Consider the following 20423-nt stretch of genomic DNA (forward strand, 5'->3'; position numbering starts at 1 on the left):
ACCAAGGAATGTAGTGCCATTATTCAACACAACCTTCCTAAGAAGATGCCAGACCCAGGGAGCTTTGTCATTCCTTGCACCATTGGAGAAGTCACCATTCAGAGAGCTTTATGTGATCTTGGAGCTAGCATCAATCTCATGCCACTTTTAGTGATGAAAAAGCTTCATATTGAGGAGGTAAAACCCACTCGTTTTTTTCTTCAACTTGCTGATCTTTCTATTAAATTACCTGTTGGTGTTGTTGAGGATTTACTTGTGAAAGTAGGACCATTTATTTTTCATGTTGATTTTGTTATATTAGACATGGAAGAGGAGGTAAAATCCTCTATTATACTTGGTAGACCCTTTTTAGCTACAGGTAGAGCTCTGATTGATGTGCAAAAGGGTGAATTAACCCTGAGGGTCAATGAAGAACAGGTGGTCCTTAATGTTTTTAAAACTCTCAAGCACCCTAATGATTCTGAAGGGTGTATGAAAATAGATGTTATTGAACCACTTGTTCAAGAGGTACTGGAAGCTCAGTGATGAGCGGATAATTTATATGCTTTTTGGCATTATTTTTACATAGTTTTTAGAATAATTTAGTTAGTTTTTAATATATTTTTATTAGTTTTTAAATAAAAATCACATTTCTGGACTTTACTATGAGTTTATGTATTTTTTCTGTGATTTCAGGTAATTTCTGGCTGAAATTGAGGGACTTGAGCAAAAATCTGATTCAGAGGCTGAAGAAGGACTGCAGATGCTGTTGGATTCTGACCTCCCTTTACTCAAAGTGGATTTTTTGGTGTAGGCTAGAATTATTGGTGGCCATTCTTGAGATCCGGAAAGTCTAAACCTTGTCTGTGGTATTCCGAGTAGGATCTGGGAAGGGATGGCTGTGACGAGCTTCAAACTCGCGAGTGCTGGGTGTAGTGACAGACGCAAAAGGATTACTGAATCCTATTCCAGTATGATCGAGAACCGATAGATGATTAGCCATGCGGTGACAACGCATTTGGACCATTTTTACTGAGAGGACGGGATGTAGCCATTGACAACGGTGATGCCCAACATACAGCTTGCCATGGAAAGGTGTATGAAGGATTGGATGAAAGCAGTAGCAAAGCGGAGATTCAGAAAGAACTAAGCATCTCTATACGCTTATCTGAAATTCTCACCAATGAATTACATAAGTATCTCTATCTTTATTTTATGTTTTATTTATCTTTTAATTATTAAAACTCTATAACCATTTGAATCCGCCTGACTAAGATTTACAAGGTGACCATAGCTTGCTTCAAGCCGACAATCTCCGTGGGATCGACCCTTACTCATGTAAGGTTTATTACTTGGACGACCCAGTGCACTTGCTGGTTAGTTGTGCGAAGTTGTGATAAAGAACTAAGATTATGAACGTGCGTATTAAGTTTTTAGCGCCGTTACCAAGGAATGAACGATCACGATTTCGTGCACCTACGTTTGGGGTGAATTCTATTTTAGTCCCCAACGTTTAAACTGTTCTATTTTATTCCTAAAAAGATTTGATTTGCATCAATCAAGTCCTTCCGTTAAGTGGGTGTCAAATTATTGACGCCGTGTCCGACGTGGCAAAGTTGGCAGTTTGGCTGTAGTTAACAGTTGGAATTGGAAGCACGAAAAAAAAAAAGAAAACGAAATGAAATCCGGTCCAATAAGTAAACCCTAATCCCCAAAGTTGATGTTCTTCGTCTGCTGAGAATGGCTACCCAGTCGTCCTCCCAAGGTTCGCGTAGCAGCACCAAGAGTCGTGGGAGAAGGAGGACTTGCTTCTGTGGAGAGAGACCGGTATTGCGCACGTCATCTACAGCAGAGAACCCAGGAAGAAGATTCTGGGGCTGCGTCAACTTTCAGGTCAGTCTCATCTTTTCTGTCTCTTGTTTGAAAATAACATTGGGTGTTAGTGTTTGGAGGATCTGAAGTGTTTGGTGTGTTCGTCCTGGTGTGTTCGTGTTGGTTTGGTTGAGAACAGATAGGAGATGGATGCGATTATTTTGCTTGGGCAGAGCCTGAAGGACAAGATCCACAAATTCAAAGACTGAAGAACAAAGCAAGCTCGTTGAAAGAGGAACTGCAGAAAGCTGAAAGGAAATTTGCATTGGCAGTTGGTGTTGGAATTCTTGAATGGACAATGGCTGGGCTGCTGCTATGTGATCGACTTAATTGAGGTTTAGGGGGTTAGCATTTTGTTTATTTTTGCCATTCTGTTGTTGTCCCCTAGTTTGTAGGGAATGTCAATTGTAATGGGATTGAAAAAATTGACATACAGTTGGGTGATAATAGTGATGTAAAGAGAATGAAATTTTTTTGTGGCTGTATGTGTAAAGGCATTTGCTGTAAACCTACATTGTAAGGTTTTTGACTGAAATGAATAGCAATGAATTCCTCTATTGTGACATACACTATTTGGCTCTGTACAAGTTTATTTTAGTTTCATCTACTAATAAATACAAGGCTTAATTTGCTAATTCACATAACTATTTGTTGCTGAAAATTCATGTAATTCGTTAGATAATGGAGAAGTCTTAATGTAGCTTCTCTTAACCATAACAATATCCAAACAAGCCTTAAATATAACCATGAAAAGGTAACAACATAAAAGAGATCAACATGACAGTAGTAGTCTTAAAGTAGGGTGTCTAAAGTATCACAGGGACATTAGCCCTTGGTCATTGACAGATTCATTACAAAACAGATGGTATCACTAAAATGTACTATGTTCTTCATCCCAATGCCTTCCAGGCCCTAGGTGGTGTTTTTGCCATGAACCTCAGGGTCCTCCTTGATGGGCTAGTGACTGTTGCTGTTGATGGTTGTGGTTGACTGGCACTGCTGCTGCATCTAGCTCTCTTGGATGATGTCTGTGACTCCTGGCTTCCTCAAACTTGTGTACTGCTCTTCCTCTTTGGCTGAAGTCTTGTTGCTGGTTCTATTGTTGTCTTGGCAGGGATCTTGTTGGGTTTTGGAGTCCTAGTTGTGCCAGCCCCTTTCTTGGCCCCTTTCTTGGCTTGTGCAGTTGCATTCTGCTATAAACAGTAACAACAAATTGGGTTAATTGGACAGTATCAACATTCACATGTAAGGAATTGTAATCAAATTGACAATAACAACTTTACCTTTTTTGCTACGGCCTCCATCTTACGTTTTATAGGGCAGGTTCTTTTGTTGTGACCAAGTGCAAAACAATATGAACATTTTTGTTGTTGTCCAGTCCTGGATAACTTAGACAGTGGTCCATTGTTGCGTGGCTCATCACCAGTCTTGTTCCTCCTCAGTTTTGGGCGCCCTATTGGTTTCCTAAACACTGGTGGTAGCACATCATCATTCTCAGTTCGGGACCAGAGATTTGGTCCATTCAGTGGGTAGATTACATGTTGGTAGCAGTCCACGTAGGTCTCTTTCCTATAACACTTGTTCACATAGTTCTTAACATCTAGACACATTTTCCTAATGCAACTCATGGCATGCTCACAAGGGTAACCTGTTAGTTGAAATTTTCTACAGGAGCACTCATGTAAGTTTAAGTCCACAACAAACTTGGCTCTATTACCCTGACTGCTAGACACTTCATATTTGTCCCTACCAACATATATGGCCAACCACTCCCCACCCTTATCAAACTCTCTTTCAATTTTCTTATTTATTTTTGGTAATATTTCTCTGGCATATGTAACTATACTTTGTCTGTTATCAGACCACCTATTCATTAGATAAACCCTAATATCTTCTAGCATAGACACAATGGGTTTCTCTCTAGCCTCTACAATAACAGAGTTAAAACACTCACACATATTGTTAACAAGTGTATCAACTCTAGGAAAATAATTAAACCTGAACTTGCTCCAATACTTGGCAGGGATCTCCATGAGATGATTATAAGCTCCTTGATCAACTTGCTGAATCTCCTTCATCCTCCTCTCCCAGTCCTGGACATATGTTGCCTTTGCAGCCTTCCACATCATCATTAGCTGAACACCTGGGAACCTTTTTCTGAAGTTGCTATATAAGTGCCTGACACAAAACCTGTGCTCTATGCCAGGCAGCAACTCATCAAAGGTTGGGATCAATCCCTTTGAAGCAGAATTTAAAAACATCACCAGTCAATAACAACACAACATGAATTAAAGAAAGAATTAATTATACAGGTTTAGGTTGAGAGTTACCTTTTGTTGGTCGCTCATGAATGTACACCATCTGATCTTATCAACTCCCAAATCATCACACAGATTCAACAAAAACCATATCCACGAATCTTTCGTCTCTGCTTCAACAACAGCATAGGCAATTGGCAGAATCTGATCATTGGGGTCCCATCCAATGGCTGTTAGAAGTTGACCCCCATATGGAGTCTTGATGAAGCATCCATCAAGGCCGATCATGGGTCTGCACACCATAAAACTCCGTTTACAAGCATCTAAGCAGATATAGATCCTCTGAAATCGTGGTCTTATGTCCGTACCAGGAGGTGGTGTCTCTAGCTCAAATTCAGTAGGTCTCTCTACTTGTATCTGAACAGTGGAACCTGGATTAGACCTCAGTAACTCCGCAGCATAGTCATGAATCCTCCTATATTGCTCTCCATAGGTACCATTAATTTCATCCAGGGCTTGCTGCTTCACTCTGGCAGCTTTGGTCATTGTGAGATCCACATTCCACTTGCTATGAGCCTTCTTTATCAAACTTCTCAACTTGATTTTCGGGTTTTCACATATCTTCTTCATAAAAGCCTTACTTAGCCACTGAGAACTCATTATACCAATCTTGGTTGCCATAGAGCATGTGTGTTTTTTGTAACAGCTGGTCAGTTGCCATGAATCCTCTCTCTTCATCTTATGACAGTAAGCAAACCACTTGCAACCTTCTTTGCAAACAGCTTTGCACCTATGGCTATCACACTTTGAGAACCATATTCCTCTGCCACTGTGCACGGCATAGCTCGTCACACATTCCTTAAAAGCATTCCTATCTACGTACATTGTCCCAACCTCCCATTTATACTCCTTTATATTCTTCAAACCCTTATACAATGGGTACCTCCTGAACAAGGGATCCCCTTCATCATCACTTACAGGGACATCCCACAACCCCTCACTCTCATACCCATCATCCTCATCCTTTAATCCAGCAGCCACCACTTGCTCCTTACCCTTATTAACACTGCCACTGTGCTCTCCTTGTTCTCTCTCACTTGGAACACTCTGTTTCGGCCTTTGGGGATCTTTTTTAGTTGTGACTTTAACATCATACAAACCCCCATCACCATTCTGATCATCATCGCTGTCATCAAATTCAACCTCCAGATCAGTATCTCCAGAGCTATTTTCACTCCATTGTTCATCACTGTCCCCCTCATCATCAATTCCTGGCCGGTAGTCATCATCCTCAGATTCTTCATCACCTGAAAAATCTGACCTTTCTGACCTCTCTTCATCACCATCCTCCAGCACATCATTCTGGGCTTTTGTCACCAAATTGGGCTTCTTACCCACCTTGGCCTTAGCAAGAGATTGGGCCTTGTGCAACACAATTGGACCAGGCCCAATAGTGTCTGTAGTGGGTGCAGCAGCCTCATCACCATCTATCTCTTCAACTTCCTCAATAGTGCAGCCTTTCCTAGTAGTAGTAGAATCTTTGTGCACAACAAAAAGCTCCACCATGTTGTCCCTCATTCCAATTCTAGCCATGTCCATGGCATCCTTGTTTGTGTAAAGCATCCTCAACCCTACATCTGTTTCATCGTTCAGAGACTTATACCATATTGCAGCAATATTCTCTACCACATATCCCTGTTCGAGCACTATCTCCATAGCCTCGAACCTACTCCACCTATCTTCATCACAGTAGTCCACTATCGAAGTCTCACCCCCCACATAGTGTAAAGGTTCACCCTCAAACCCAAACTTCCCCCCATGGTGTATCTTGACACTAAAATAGCTCATTTCTCGACCAATCTGTTACACAAACACAATACACTTCATAAAATTCTCACATTGACCAACAACAACAGAAATGCATAAATAAAATCACTAGGGCAAAATAAAAACTTCCAAAATAGAACAAGAAACGAATATGAAACTATAAAACAAAACAATCACACATCAACATACATCATTACATATCAACACGCATTAAGATGAAAACCAAATGGGTTCAGAAGATTTGATAATGGAATACCTGAGACGATCTTCTTCCGGAAAGCAAGGGTTTCAAACTCACTACTGCTGTGGACCTTTAACGTTACTGAACGACAATGTCACTTCTCTGGCTGCGAATCGCAAGCCTTCAGTGACGAGCAGTAGGGTTTGTGGCTTTTCCTTTGCGTTTCGTGCTTCACAAGAAGAAGAAGAAGAAGAAGAACAGTCAGGGTAAGCAGCATGCGTTATGTCCAAAGGAGGGAAGGCTTACACGTTTACTAACCACTATCACCTCTTCCTTGCCACGTCGGACACGGCGTCAATAATTTGACACCCACTTAACGGAAGGACTTGATTGATGCAAATCAAATCTTTTTAGGATTAAAATAGAACAGTTTAAACGTTGGGGACTAAAATAGAATTCACCCCAAACGTAGGGGACCAAAATAATAGTTTACCCTTATTAAAACTCTATAACCATTTGAATCCGCCTGACTGAGATTTACAAGGTGACCATAGCTTGCTTCAAGCCGACAATCTCCGTGGGATCGACCCTTACTCACGTAAGGTTTGTTACTTGGACGACCCAGTGTACTTGCTGGTTAGTTGTGCGAAGTTGTGATAAAGAACTAAGATTATGAACGTGCGTATTAAGTTTTTAGCGCTGTTACCAAGGAATGAACGATCACGATTTTGTGCACCATGTTTTTGGCGCCGTTGCCGGGGATTGTTCGAGTTTGGACAACTGACGGTTCATCTTGTTGCTCAGATTAGGTAATTTTATTTTAATTTTAAGTTTTTGCTTTTATTCTTTTTCTTTTCGAAAAAAAGTTTTCAAAAAAAATTTATAAATTATTCTATGTTCTTCAGAATTTTTAAGAATGAATTCTAGAGTTTCATGGTGATATGCTGAATCCTGGCTGGCTGTTAAGCCATGTCTAATCCTTTGGACCGAGGTTTCAACTATCATTAGAGAAGAGCTTCTTTGTCTTTCTCAGCAATTTAGCTTTTGTATGTAATGATCTGCTAAAGCTTGGCTGGCCATTGGCCATGTCTAGTGTTTTGGATCGAAGCTTTGACTGAAAGCTTGGCTGGCTAGTAAGCCATGTCTAATTCCTGGACTGGAGCTTTAGACTAACATTGCATGATTCCTGGAATTCTTAATTAAAAATTTTGAAATCCTTATTTTTCTTTTCTAATTAATTTTTGAAAAATCCAAAAAAATTTTAATAAAATCATAAAAACCAAAAATTTGATGTTTCTTGCTTGAGTCTAGTGTCAATTTTTAAGTTTGGTGTCAATTGCATCTTTTTAATTTTTCACTAAAATTTTCGAAAATTCATCATATGTTCTTCATGATCTTCAAGTTGTTCTTGATGATCTTCTTTGTTTGATCTTTACATTTTCTTGTTGTGCATCTTTTCCTGTTTCTCATATGCATTTTCAATTTGTTAGTGTCTCAACATTAAAAATTTTCAAGTTTGGTGTCTTGCATGTTTTTCTTTTCTTAAAAATTTTCAAAAACATGTTCTTGATGTTCATCTTGACATTCAAAGTGTTCTTGGTGTTCATCTTGACATTCAAAGTGTTGTTGCATATTTTTCTTGTTTTGATTCATAATTTTTATGTCTTGTGTCTTTTTTTGTGTTTTTCTCTCTCCTCATTAAAAATCCAAAAAAATCAAAAAGATATATTTCCCTTATTCTCTCATAAATTTTCGAAAATTTGAGTTGACTTTTTCAAAACTTTTTAAAATTTAGTTGTTTCTTATGAGTCAAGTCAAATTTTTAATTTAAAAATTCTATATTTTCAACTCTTTTTCAAAAATCAAATCTTTTTCATTTTTTCTTTCATAATTTCGAAATTTTCAAAATTTATTTTCAAAATCTTTTTCTTATTTCTATTTCATATTTTCGAAATTAATGCTAACAATTAATGTGATTGATTCAAAAATTTTAAGTTTGTTACTTGCTTAGTAAGAAAGGTTCAATCTTTAAATTTTAAATCATATCTTTTTGTTTCTTGTTAGTCAAGTAATCAACTTTAATTTTCAAAATCAAATCTTTTTAAATTTCTTTTTCAAATCTTTTTCAAAATAAATTTCAATCACATCTTTTTCAAAATCAATTTCAAAATATTTTCTAACCTCTTATCTTTTCAAATCTTTTTCAATTAACCACTTAACTTTTTGTTTGATTTTAAAAGTTTACTATTTCAATCATATCTTTTTCAAAACCACCTAACTACTTTTCTCTCTCTTATTTTCGAAAATTACTAACCCCTTTTTCAAAATTCCTTTTTAATTAACTAATTGTTTTAAATTTTAATTTAATTTCATCTTTCTTCCTAAAATCTTCAAATTTTAACTTTAATTTTAAATTAAAAACAAAAATATTTTTATTTTATTTTATTTAATTTTCGAATTCATCCCTCTCTTATCTCCTTCTAATTATTTATTTATCTACTAACACTTCTCTTCTACTCAAAAATTCGAACCCACTATTCTCCTCTGTGTTCGAATTCTTATCTTTTCTTTCTTCCATCCTTCTCTTCTTATACTTATACAAGGAATCTCTATACTGTGACATAGAGGATTCCATATTTTCTTTTCTGTTCCCTTCTTTTTCATATGAGCAGGAGCAAGGACAAGAACATTCTCATTGAAGCTGATCCAGAACCTGAAAGAACTCTGAAGAAGAAGCTAAGAGAAGCTAAAACACAACACTCTGAAGAGAACTTTACTGAAATTTTCGAAAAAGAAGGAGACATGGCCGAAAATAATAACAATGGTGGAGATGCAAGGAAGATGCTTGGTGACTTTACTGCACCAAATTCCAACTTACATGGAAGAAGCATCTCAATCCCTGCCATTGGAGCAAACAATTTTGAGCTAAAGCCTCAATTAGTTTCTCTGATGCAACAGAATTGCAAGTTTCATGGACTTCCATCAGAAGATCCTTTTCAGTTCTTAACTGAATTCTTGCAGATTTGTGATACTGTTAAGACCAATGGAGTTGATCCCGAGGTCTACGGGCTTATGCTTTTCCCGTTTGCTGTAAGAGACAGAGCTAGAATATGGTTGGACTCTCAACCTAAAGATAGCCTGAACTCTTGGGATAAGCTGGTCACGACTTTCTTAGCCATGTTCTTTCCTCCTCAAAAGATTAGCAAACTTAGAGTGGATGTTCAAACCTTCAAACAGAAAGAAGGTGAATCCCTCTATGAAGCTTGGGAGAGATACAAGCAACTGACCAAAAAGTGTCCTTCTGACATGCTTTCAGAATGGACCATCCTGGATATATTCTATGATGGTCTGTCTGAATTATCAAAGATGTCATTGAACCATTCTGCAGGTGGATCCATTTACCTAAAGAAAAATCCTGCAGAAGCTCAGGAACTAATTGACATGGTTGCAAATAACCAGTTCATGTACACTTCTGAAAGGAATCCTGTTGAGTAATGAGACGCCTCAGAGGAAGGGAGTTCTTGAAATTGATACTCTGAATGCCATATTGGCTCAGAATAAAATATTGAGTCAGCAAGTCAATATGATTTCTCAGAGTCTGAATGGATTGCAAGATGCATCCAATAGTACTAAAGAGGCATCTTCTAAAGAAGAAGCTTATGATTGCAATAGCAGAGGTGAATTACATGGGGGAACCCTATGGAAACATCTATAATCCCTCATGGAGAAATCATCCAAATTTCTCATGGAAGGATCAACAAAAGCCTCAACCAGGCTTTAATAATGGTGAAAGAAACAGGTTTAGCAATAGCAAGCCTTTTCCATCATCCTCTCAGTAACAGACAGAGAATTCTGAGCAGAGTCCATCTAGCTTAGCAAATATAGTCTCTGATCTATCTAATGCCACTCTAAATTTCATGAATGAAACAAGATCCTCCATTAGAAATTTGGAGGCACAAATGGGCCAGCTGAGTTAAAAAGTCACTGAAACTCCTCCTAGTACTCTCCCAAGCAATACAGAAGAGAATCCAAAAAGAGAGTGCAAGGCCATTACCTTACTTGGTGTGGCCGAACCCAGAGAGGAGGAGAAGGACGTGAATCCTATTGAGGAAGACCTCCTGGGACGTTCACTGACCAATAAGGAGTTTCCCTTTGAGGAACCAAAGGAATCTGAGGCTCATCTAGAGACCATAGAGATTCTATTGAACCTCCTTTTACCATTCATGAACTCTGATGACTATTCTTCCTCTGAAGAGGATGAAGACATCATTGAAGAGCAGGTTGCTAAATATCTAGGAGCCATCATGAAGTTGAATGCCAGTTTATTTGTTAATGAGACTTGGGAGGATGAACCCCCCTTGTTCTCCAATGAACTCAGTGCATTGATAAGGCAAACATTGCCTCAGAAGAAACCGGATCCCGGAAAGTTCTGCATACTTTGTACCATGGGCACCATGACCTTTAAAAAGGCTCTGTGTGACCTTGGGTCAGGGATAAACCTCATGCCACTCTCTGTAATGGAGAAATTGGGAATCCTTGAGGTACAAGCTGCAAGAATCTCACTAGAGATGGCAGACAAATCAACGAAACAGGCTTATGGATTAGTAGAGGACTTGTTAGTAAAGGTTGAAGGCCTTTACATCCCTGCTGATTTCATAATCCTAGACACTGGAAAGAATGAGGATGAATCCATCATCCTTGGAAGACCCTTCCTAGCCACAGCAAAAGCTGTGATTGATGTGGACAGAGGAAAGTTGGTCCTTCAACTAAATAAGGACAACCTTGTGTTTAAAAATCAAGGTTCTCCTTCTGTGAGAGGAAGCATGAAAAGCTTCTCTCACTGCAGAGTCAACCAAAGCCCCCACAATCAAACTCTAAGTTTGGTGTTGGGAGGCCACAACCAAACTCTAAGTTTGGTGTTGAACCCCCACATTCAAACTCTAAGTTTGGTGTTGGGAGGTCTCAACAATGCTCTGAACATCTGTGAGGCTCCATGAGAGCTCACTGTCAAGCTATTGACTTTAAAGAAGCGCTTGTTGGGAGGCAACCCAATGTTATTTAATTATATCTATTTATTTTCTATTGTTATTTTATGTTTTTTTAGGTTAATGATCATATGGAGTCACAAAAACTACTGAAAAATCAAAAACAGAATGAAAAACAGCATTAAAAATAGCTCACCCTGGAGGCAGAGCTTATTGGTGTTTAAACGCCAGTAAGTAGCATCAAACTGGCATTTAACGCCAGAACAGAGCATCAAGCTGACGTTAAACACCAGAAACAAGCACCAGACTGGCGTTTAACGCCAGAACAGCGCATGGAATTGGCGTTAAATGCCAGAAACAAGCAGCAAGCTGGCGTTTAATGCCAGACATGCATTCTAAGGGCGTTTTGCACGCCTAATTGGAGCAGGGATGCTAAGTCCTTGACCCTCTGGATCTGTGGACCCCACAGGATCCCCACCTACCCCACCTCTTCTTCTCTCCTCTTCATACCTTTTCATAACTCTCTTCCCCAAATACCATTCACCAATCACCTCCATACCTCTTCCCTAAATACCCTTCACCACTCACATCCATCCACTCTTCCCCATAAACCCCACCTACCTCCAAAATTCAAATTCTTTTCCCTCCCAAACCCAACCCTAATGGCTGAAACCTACCCTTCCCCCCACCCCTATATAAACCCCTCAACAATACTCCATTTTCACACATTACAACCACCACTTCTCCCCCTTGGCCGAATACACCTTCTCCCTCAATCTCCTCTATTTTCTTCTTCTTCTACTACTTCCTTTCTTCTTTTGCTCGGGGACAAGCAAACCTTTTAAGATCGGTGTGGTAAAAGCATTGCTTTTTGTTTTTCCATAACCATCAATGGCACTTAAGGCCATAGAAACCTCAAGAAAGAGGAAAGGGAAGGCAATTGCTTCCACCTCTGAGTCATGGGAGATGGAGAGATTCATCTCAAAGGTCCATCAAGACCACTTCTATGAAGTTGTGGCCAAGAAAAAGGTAATCCCTGAGGTTCCTTTTAAACTCAAAAAGTGTGAATATCTGGAGATCCGACAAGAGATTAGAAGAAGAGGATGGGAAGTTATCTCTAATCCTATTCAACAAGTCGGGATCTTAATGGTTCAAGAGTTCTATGCAAACGCATGGATCACTAGGAACCATGATCAAAGTGTGAACCCAAACCCAAAGAACTGGCTTACCATGGTTCGGGGGAAATACTTAGATTTCAGTCCGAAAAATGTAAGGTTGGCGTTCAACTTGCCAATGCTGCAAGAAAACGCACGCCCCTACACTAGAAGGGTCAACATGGATCAAAGGTTGGACCAAGTCCTCATGGACATATGTGTGGAAGGAGCTCAATGGAAAGTTGACTCAATAAGTAAGCCAGTTCAATTGAGAAGACCAGACCTTAAGCCTGTAGCTAGAGGATGGTTGGAGTTCATCCAACGCTCAATTATTCCTACCAGTAACCGGTCTGAAGTTACTGTAGACCGGGCCATCATGATCTATAGTATCATGATTGGGGAGGAAGTGGAAGTTCATGAGATTATACCTCAAGAACTCTACAAGGTCGCTGACAAGTCATCCACTTTGGCAAGGTTAGCCTTTCCTCACCTCATTTGCCACCTCTGCAATTCGGCTGGAATTGACATAAAGGGAGATATCCTCATTAATGAGGACAAGCCCATCACTAAGAAAAGGATGGAGCAAACAAGAGATCATGGACCTCAACAAGAGCATGAGGAAATTCCTCACCATGAAATCCCTGAGATGCCTCAAGGGATGCACTTCCCTCCACAAAACTATTGGGAGCAAATCAACACCTCCTAGGAGAATTAAGTTCCAACATGGGACAACTAAGGATGGAACACCAAGAGCACTCCATCATTCTCCATGAGATTAGAGAAGATCAAAGAGCTATGAGGGAGGAGCAACAAAGACAAGGAAGAGACATAGAGGAGCTCAAGAGTACCATTGGTTCTTCAAGAAGAGGAAGACGCCACCCTCACTAAGGTGGACCCGTTCCTTAATCTCCTTGTTCTTATTTTTCTGTTTTTCGTTTACTATGCTTTATGTTTATTTATGTTTGTGTCTTTATTACATGATCATTAGTGTTTAAGTGTCTATGTCTTAAAGCTATGAATGTCCTATGAATCCGTCACCTCTCTTAAATGAAAACTGTTCTAAAAACAAAAGAACAAGAAGTACATGGTTTTGAATTCATCCTTGAAATTAGTTTAATTATCTTGATGTGGTGACAATACTTTTTGTTTTCTGAATGAATGCTTGAACAGTGCATATGTCTTTTGAATTTGTTGTTTATGAATGTTAAAATTGTTGGCTCTTGAAAGAATGATGAAAAAGAGAAATGTTATTGACAATCTGAAAAATCATAAAATTGATTCTTGAAGCAAGAAAAAGCAGTGAATACAAAAGCTTGCAGAAAAAAAAAGAAAAGAAAAATGGCAAAAATAAAAGAAAAAGAAAGAAAAAGAAAAAGCAAGCAGAAAAAGCCAAGAGCTCTTTAACCAAAAGGCAAGAGCAAAAAGCCAATAGCCCTTAAAACCAAAAGGCAAGGGTAATAAAAAGGATCCAAGGCTTTGAGCATCAGTGGATAGGAGGAGCTAAAGGAATAAAATCCTGGCCTAAGCGGTTAAACCAAGCTGTCCCTAACCATCTGCTTGGGGCGTGAAGGTGTCAAGTGAAAACTTGAGACTGAGCGGTTAAAGTCGAGGTCCAAAGCAAAAACAGAGTGTGCTTAAAAACCCTGGACACCTCTAATTGGGGACTCTAGCAAAGCTGAGTCACAATCTGAAAAGGTTCACCCAGTTATGTGTCTGTGGCATTTATGTATCCAGTGGTAATACTGGAAAACAAAGTGCTTAGGGCCACAGCCAAGACTCATAAAGTAGCTGCGTTCAAGAATCAACATACTGAACTAGGAGAATCAAAAAACTACTAGTCCCGCTCATCTGATTGGAACTAAGTTTCATTGATAGTTTGGAATTTATAGTATATTCTTTCCTTTTTATCCTATTTGATTTTCAATTGCTTGGGGACAAGCAACAATTTAAGTTTGGTGTTGTGATGAGCAGATATTTTATAGCTTTTTGGCATTATTTTTACATAGTTTTTAGTATAATTTAGTTAGTTTTTAATATATTTTTATTAGTTTTTAAATAAAAATCACATTTCTGGACTTTACAATGAGTTTATGTGTTTTTCTGTGATTTCAGGTAATGTCTGGCTGAAATTGAGGGACTTGAGCAAAAATCTGATTCAGAGGCTGAAGAAGGACTGCAGATGCTGTTGGATTCTGACCTCCCTGCACTCAAAGTGGATTATCTGGAGCTACAGGAGTCCAAATGGCGTGCTCTCAATTGCATTGGAAAGTAGACATCCAGGGTTTCCAACAATATATAATAGTTCATACTTTGCCCGAGTTTAGAAGACGCAAACTGGCCTATTCTGGCGTTAAACGCCAGAAAAAGGTTGCAAAGTAGAGTTAAACGCTAGAAACAAGTTACAAACTGACGTTTAACTCCAAGGAAGACCTCTACACGTGAAAGCCTCAATGCTCAGCCTAAGCACACACCAAGTGGGCCCGGAAGTGGATTTCTGCATCATTTACTTATTTCTGTAACCCTAATAACTAGTTTAGTGTAAATAGAACTTTTTACTATTGTGTTAGGAATCTTTTGGATCATTTTTGAGATCATCTTTTGATCATTTTAGATCTCTAGACCTCCATGGGAGGCTGGCCACTCGGTCATGTTTACCCTATTTTCACTTATGTATCTTCAATGGTAGAGTTTCTGCACACCATAGATTAAGGTGTGGAGCTCTGCTGTTCCTCATGAATTGATGCAAAATACTATTGTTTTTCTATTCAATTCAAGCCTATTTCTTCTCTAAGATATTCATTTGCACACAAGAACATGATGAATGTGATGATTATGTGACGCTCATCATCATTCTCACTTATGAACGCGTGCCTGACAAACACTTCCGTTCTACATGCAAACAAGCTTGAATGCATATCTCTTAGCCTCCTGATCTACGATCAGAGTCTTCGTGGTATAGGCTAGAATTATTGGTGGCCATTCTTGAGATCCGAAAAGTCTAAACTTTGTCTGTGGTATTCCGAGTAGGATCTGGGAATGGATGGCTGTGATGAGCTTCAAACTCGCGAGTGCTGGGCGTAGTGACAGACGCAAAAGGATTACTGAATCCTATTCCAGTATGATCGAGAACCGACAGATGATTAGCCATGCAGTGACAGTGCATTTAGACCATTTTAACTGAGAGGACGGGATGTAGCCATTGACAACGGTGATGCCCAACATACAGCTTACCATGGAAAGGAGTATGAAGGATTAGATGAAAGCAGTAGGAAAGCGGAGATTTAGAAAGAACTAAGCATCTCTATACGCTTATCTGAAATTTTCACCAATGAATTACATAAGTATCTCTATCTTTATTTTACATTTTATTTATCTTTTAATTATTAAAACTCTATAACCATTTGAATCCGCCTGACTGAGATTTACAAAGTGACCATAGCTTGCTTCAAGCCGACAATCTCTGTGGAATCGACCCTTACTCACATAAGGTTTATTACTTGGACGACCCAGTGCACTTGCTGGTTAGTTGTGTGAAGTTGTGACAAAGAACTAAGATTATGAACGTGCGTATTAAGTTTTTAGCGCCGTTACCAAGGAATGAACGATCACGATTTCGTGCACCACTGAGGTACTTGATGACATTCTGGATCCTACCTCTGAGTATGAATTAGTGGAAGTTGATGATTCACCACCCCAGAAGGCTGACGTCCACACGCCTAAAGCAGAGGAGGAAGCCCCCAAGCTTGAGCTCAAACCTTTACCTCCTTCTCTGAAATATGTGTTCTTGAGTGAAAATGATTCTTATCCAGTGATCATTAGCTCTTCCCTGTAGTCTGAAGAGGAAGAGGCGCTTATTTCAGTGCTCAGGAGCCATAAAATAGCTCTTGGGTAGACCATTAGTGACTTGAAGGGGTTTAGTCCAACCAAGTGTATGCACAAAATCCTCCTTGAAGCTGATGCTAAACCAGTTGTGCAACCACAAAGGAGACTCAATCCAACCATGAAAGAGGTGGTCCAAAAAGAGGTAATGAAATTATGGGAAGCATGTATTATTTACCCTATTTCTGACAGTCCTTGGCTAAGTCCTGTGCAGGTAGTTCCCAAGAAAGGTGATGACAAGTCATCTTATGCTAGCTTTTCAAGCAATTTTCACTTGTTTCATTTGGTTTTATGCACTTTTTGCATTATAAGTAAGTGATTTGGAGTGGATTTGCATGGTCATGTTAAGGCAATCAACCAATATTTAATTGACACAAAATCATAGGGTTTAAGCTAGAATCAGTTGATTTTATGAGTGAATTAGAAACCTTGTGAATTTGGTGATACTTTGATATGTTTATTTGGTTGCTTGTAAGTGAAGAAATGGTGAATAAAAAAAAACAAGGAAAGCGTGCTTATAAAAATGTGACCCATGGCCATAAAAGCGTGGCTCAACCAACAGGGACGGATCCAGAAATAGTATCATGGGGGGAGCAATAACATATATAATATTAAAAAATTATACAAAAAATTATATAATATAAAATGAATTATAAAAATATAATGATAGAGAATATATTTTAAAGTACAAAAAATATGTATGTACTTTTTATTAACGAAATGGTCGATTCTTCGTTTCATAAAATTCATCGATAATAGAATTTGTGTCAAATTTTTCAGCAATTTTCTTTTCAATATAATTAAAAGACAATTAGTAAGAAATTTATCTTTTATTTTGTTTCTGAATTATTCTTCACAATATTCATAGCTGAAAAAGAACTCTCAGTTGTAGTAGTTGAAACAGAGAAAATTAATACCAAATGAATCAAGAAGGACGCTCATAAGAAGAAAAAAATTTACTTCATGGGATTTAAAAAATTTTATTTAATTAAAAAATATTAGTAATAATATCTTTTCATTTTTTTAACAAGGCCCAGCACTCAAATGAGAAGGAGCGCTACGTTAAATGTTTTAACATTTTTGTGGGCCTCAACAAAAGAAAAGAAAAGCGAATTGGCACAAATGGGGCAGCCAAGGTTCGAACCAAGCACACAAGGGAGTGCTATGCACTACACCAAGCAAAGAAACACCAAAGTGGCTCCAACAAGGCTCGAAATGGGGAACAAGAGGAAGGAAATAAGGGGCGCTACGTGAACTTGCTTCACTGAGCGCTAGTGTACTTGGGCATGAAGAAATTAGCAAAAAAGCTTCACCATGGCTCGAAGTGGGAGTTTCACTCCAACACAAAGGGCGCTGCGTTCCTTTACCTAACTGAGTGCTATGAAGTTTGGTTTGAAGGAAGCACAATGGGCCAAAGGAGCGCTACGTTACCTTTTCTCGCTGAGCGCTCCCCTGGAGGTGCCTTGGTCCATTTTCCAACTTCAATTGCCATCTTGGATCCAATTCTTCACCAATTTGAAAACCCCACTCCAAATTCCAAAATAAAAAATTAGAAAGTGTATAAATAGGACTTATTTGATTTAGAGAGAGCCTTCTTTTTCATTTTTTAGTTTTACCCTTGAGCTGAATTTTAGTTTTTCACTTTAGCTTTCATTTTAAATTTGGGAATTGGGATTGAGAGCTGAGTTCTCTTCCTCCTTGCTCTTGCTTAGCAATTTCTTAATTTTTGTTTTTGAATTTTGGATTGAAATTGAAGGAACTCTGTTTCAATCGTTGATCTGCAATTCATCTTTGTTTTTCTTCTGCATAATTCTAAGGATTTGGAATTTGATTTAGCTTTTTGTCTTCATTTTTATTTCTTCTACAACTTTTGCTATCTTTTCTTGGAATTTGAATTGAGATTGAAGAGCTTCATTGATTCTAAGTTTGAGAATTATCTTTTATCTCTCTTCTCAATTGTTCTAAGAATTAGATCTGAGTTTTATTTGCCATTCCATTTACATTTCTGTTGCAATTATTTTTCTATTTGATCAAGTAAGGAATTGAGATCTAGATCTACTTTTTACTCTCATTGATCCCCTGAGATCTTCAATTTCTCCTTTAGATTTTACAATTGAGCTAAATTTCTTTCTATCTTATTCTTCAAGCAATTTTCCATTTCTGTTTAGATCTGCTGCACTTACTTCATCTTCTACTTCTCTGCTCGATTGCTCTTTACATTTTCTTGCTTTATTTTGAATCTCAACTCCCCAAATCCCTGTAATCTTTCAGCAATTTAAGTTTCACAGCAATTTAGATTTAGTAGTTTACATTTCTTGCCCTTTAAGCTTCAGCTACTTACATTTTTTGCAATCTAAGTTTCATTCATTTACATTACTTGCACTTTAAGATTCAGCTCTTTTACTTCTTCTGCTCTTTAATTTTCTGTCAATTCTCCCTTTCCCTTTACTTTCATGCAATTTAGCTTCTGTTAATTACAATTCACTCAAATCATTAACTGTTTGCTTGACTAAATTAACCACCTAACTAAAATTGCTCAATCCATCAATCCCTGTGGGATCGACCTCACTCTTGTGAGTAATTACTACTTCATGCGACCCAGTACACTTGCCGGTGAGTTAGGTGTTGGAATCCATTTTCAACCCATCAAAAGAAGGGATGACAGTGATCAAGAATGAACAGAATGAGCTTATTCCTACAAGGACAGTCACATGATGGAGAATGTGTATAGACTACAGGAGGCTCAACACTGCTACAAGGAAGGATCACTTTCCCCTGCCTTTTATTGATCAGATGCTTGAGAGGTTAGCTGGTCATGCTTTTTATTATTTTCTAGATGGATATTCTGGATATAATCAAATTGCAGTGGACCCTCAAGATCAAGAGAAGATAGCATTCACATGCCCCTTTGGAGTATTTACCTACAGGAGAATACCTTTTGGACTTTGTAATGCTCCATCAACTTTTCAGATGTGTATGCTTTCAATTTTTTCTGATATAGTTGAAAAGTTCATTGAGGTATTTATGGATGATTTTTCTGTTTTTGGTAATTCTTTTGAATCCTGCCTTAAGCATTTATCTCTTGTCTTGAAACGGTGTCAAAAATTAAACCTTATTTTAAATTGGGAAAAATTCCATTTTATTGTTACAGAAGGCATTGTTCCTGGACACTGGATTTCAAGTAAGGGGATTGAGATTGACAGAGTGATGAGCGGATAATTTATACCCTTTTTGGCACTGTTTTTACATAGTTTTTAGTATGTTTTAGTTACTTTTTATTATATTTTTATTAGGTTTTATGAAAAAATCACATTTCTAGACTTTACTATGACTTCGTGTGTTTTTCTATAATTTCAGGTATTTTCTAGCTGAAATTGAGGGACCTGAGCAAAAATCTGATTCAGAGGCTGAAAAAGGACTGTAGATGCTGTTGGATTCTGACCCTCCTACACTCGAAGTGGATTTTCCGGAGCTACCGAGACCCAATTGGCACGATCTCAATTGCGTTGGAAAGCACACATCTTAGGCTTTCCAGCAATATATAACAGTCTATACTTTGTCCGAGATTTGATGGCCCAAACTGGCGCCAAATCCAGTTTAAAACTTTCTTGCGTAAAACGCCCAAACTAGCACCAGAATTGGAGTTAAATGCCCAAACTGGCACCCAAGCTGGCGTTTAAATCCAGGAACAGCCTATGCACGTGAAAGCTTCAATGCTCAGCCCAAGCACATACCAAGTGGGCCTCGGAAATGGATTTTTGCACTATCTGCACTTAGTTACTCATTTTATGTAACCCTAGGCTACTAGTCTAGTATAAAAACAACTTTTAGAGATTTATTTTAGGGGATCTTTTGGAATCTTATGTAACTTTTATCATCTTTTCATGTTTGGAGGCTGGCCTCATGGCCATGCTTAGACCTTTTTCACTTATGTATTTTCAACGGTGGAGTTTCTACACCACATAGATTAAGGTGCGGAGCTCTGCTGTTCTTCATGAATTAATGCAAGTACTATTATTTTTCTTTCAACCATCATTACTCGCTTAGCCAAGATCGCGTGCCTAACAACCACAAAGTGGTCTACATGATGTTCAACATAGTCATTGGACGACAGCCGGAGTATATTCTCTTGGATATCTAATACACGGACCGAGTCCGTGAGATTAGTATCTTCGTGGTATAGGCTAGAATCATTGGCAGCATTCCTAGGATCCGGAAAGTCTAAACCTTGTCTGTGGTATTCCGAGTAGGATCTGGGAAGGGATGACTGTGACGAGCTTTAAACCTG

The 20423-nt window shown here is 38.5% G+C and overlaps 2 protein-coding genes across 2 annotated transcripts; one reads left to right on the forward strand and one right to left on the reverse strand.

Annotated features, from left to right (window-relative positions):
• LOC110266874 lies at positions 1533-2185 on the forward strand. Its single transcript, XM_021111919.1, has 2 exons — positions 1533-1872; positions 1991-2185. The coding sequence occupies exons 1-2, from the start codon at positions 1720-1722 to the stop codon at positions 2183-2185; spliced, it is 348 nt and encodes a 115-aa protein (XP_020967578.1). The 5' UTR covers positions 1533-1719.
• Positions 2898-6047, reverse strand: LOC110266875. Its single transcript, XM_021111920.1, has 3 exons — positions 4182-6047; positions 3135-4088; positions 2898-3044 (listed from the first exon to the last, which is right to left on the reverse strand). Exons 1-3 carry the CDS (start codon positions 5955-5957, stop codon positions 2898-2900), a joined length of 2877 nt encoding a protein of 958 aa, XP_020967579.1. The 5' UTR covers positions 5958-6047.

This window comes from Arachis ipaensis, chromosome B09, assembly GCF_000816755.2.
Source record: "Arachis ipaensis cultivar K30076 chromosome B09, Araip1.1, whole genome shotgun sequence".
NCBI lineage: Eukaryota > Viridiplantae > Streptophyta > Magnoliopsida > Fabales > Fabaceae > Arachis > Arachis ipaensis.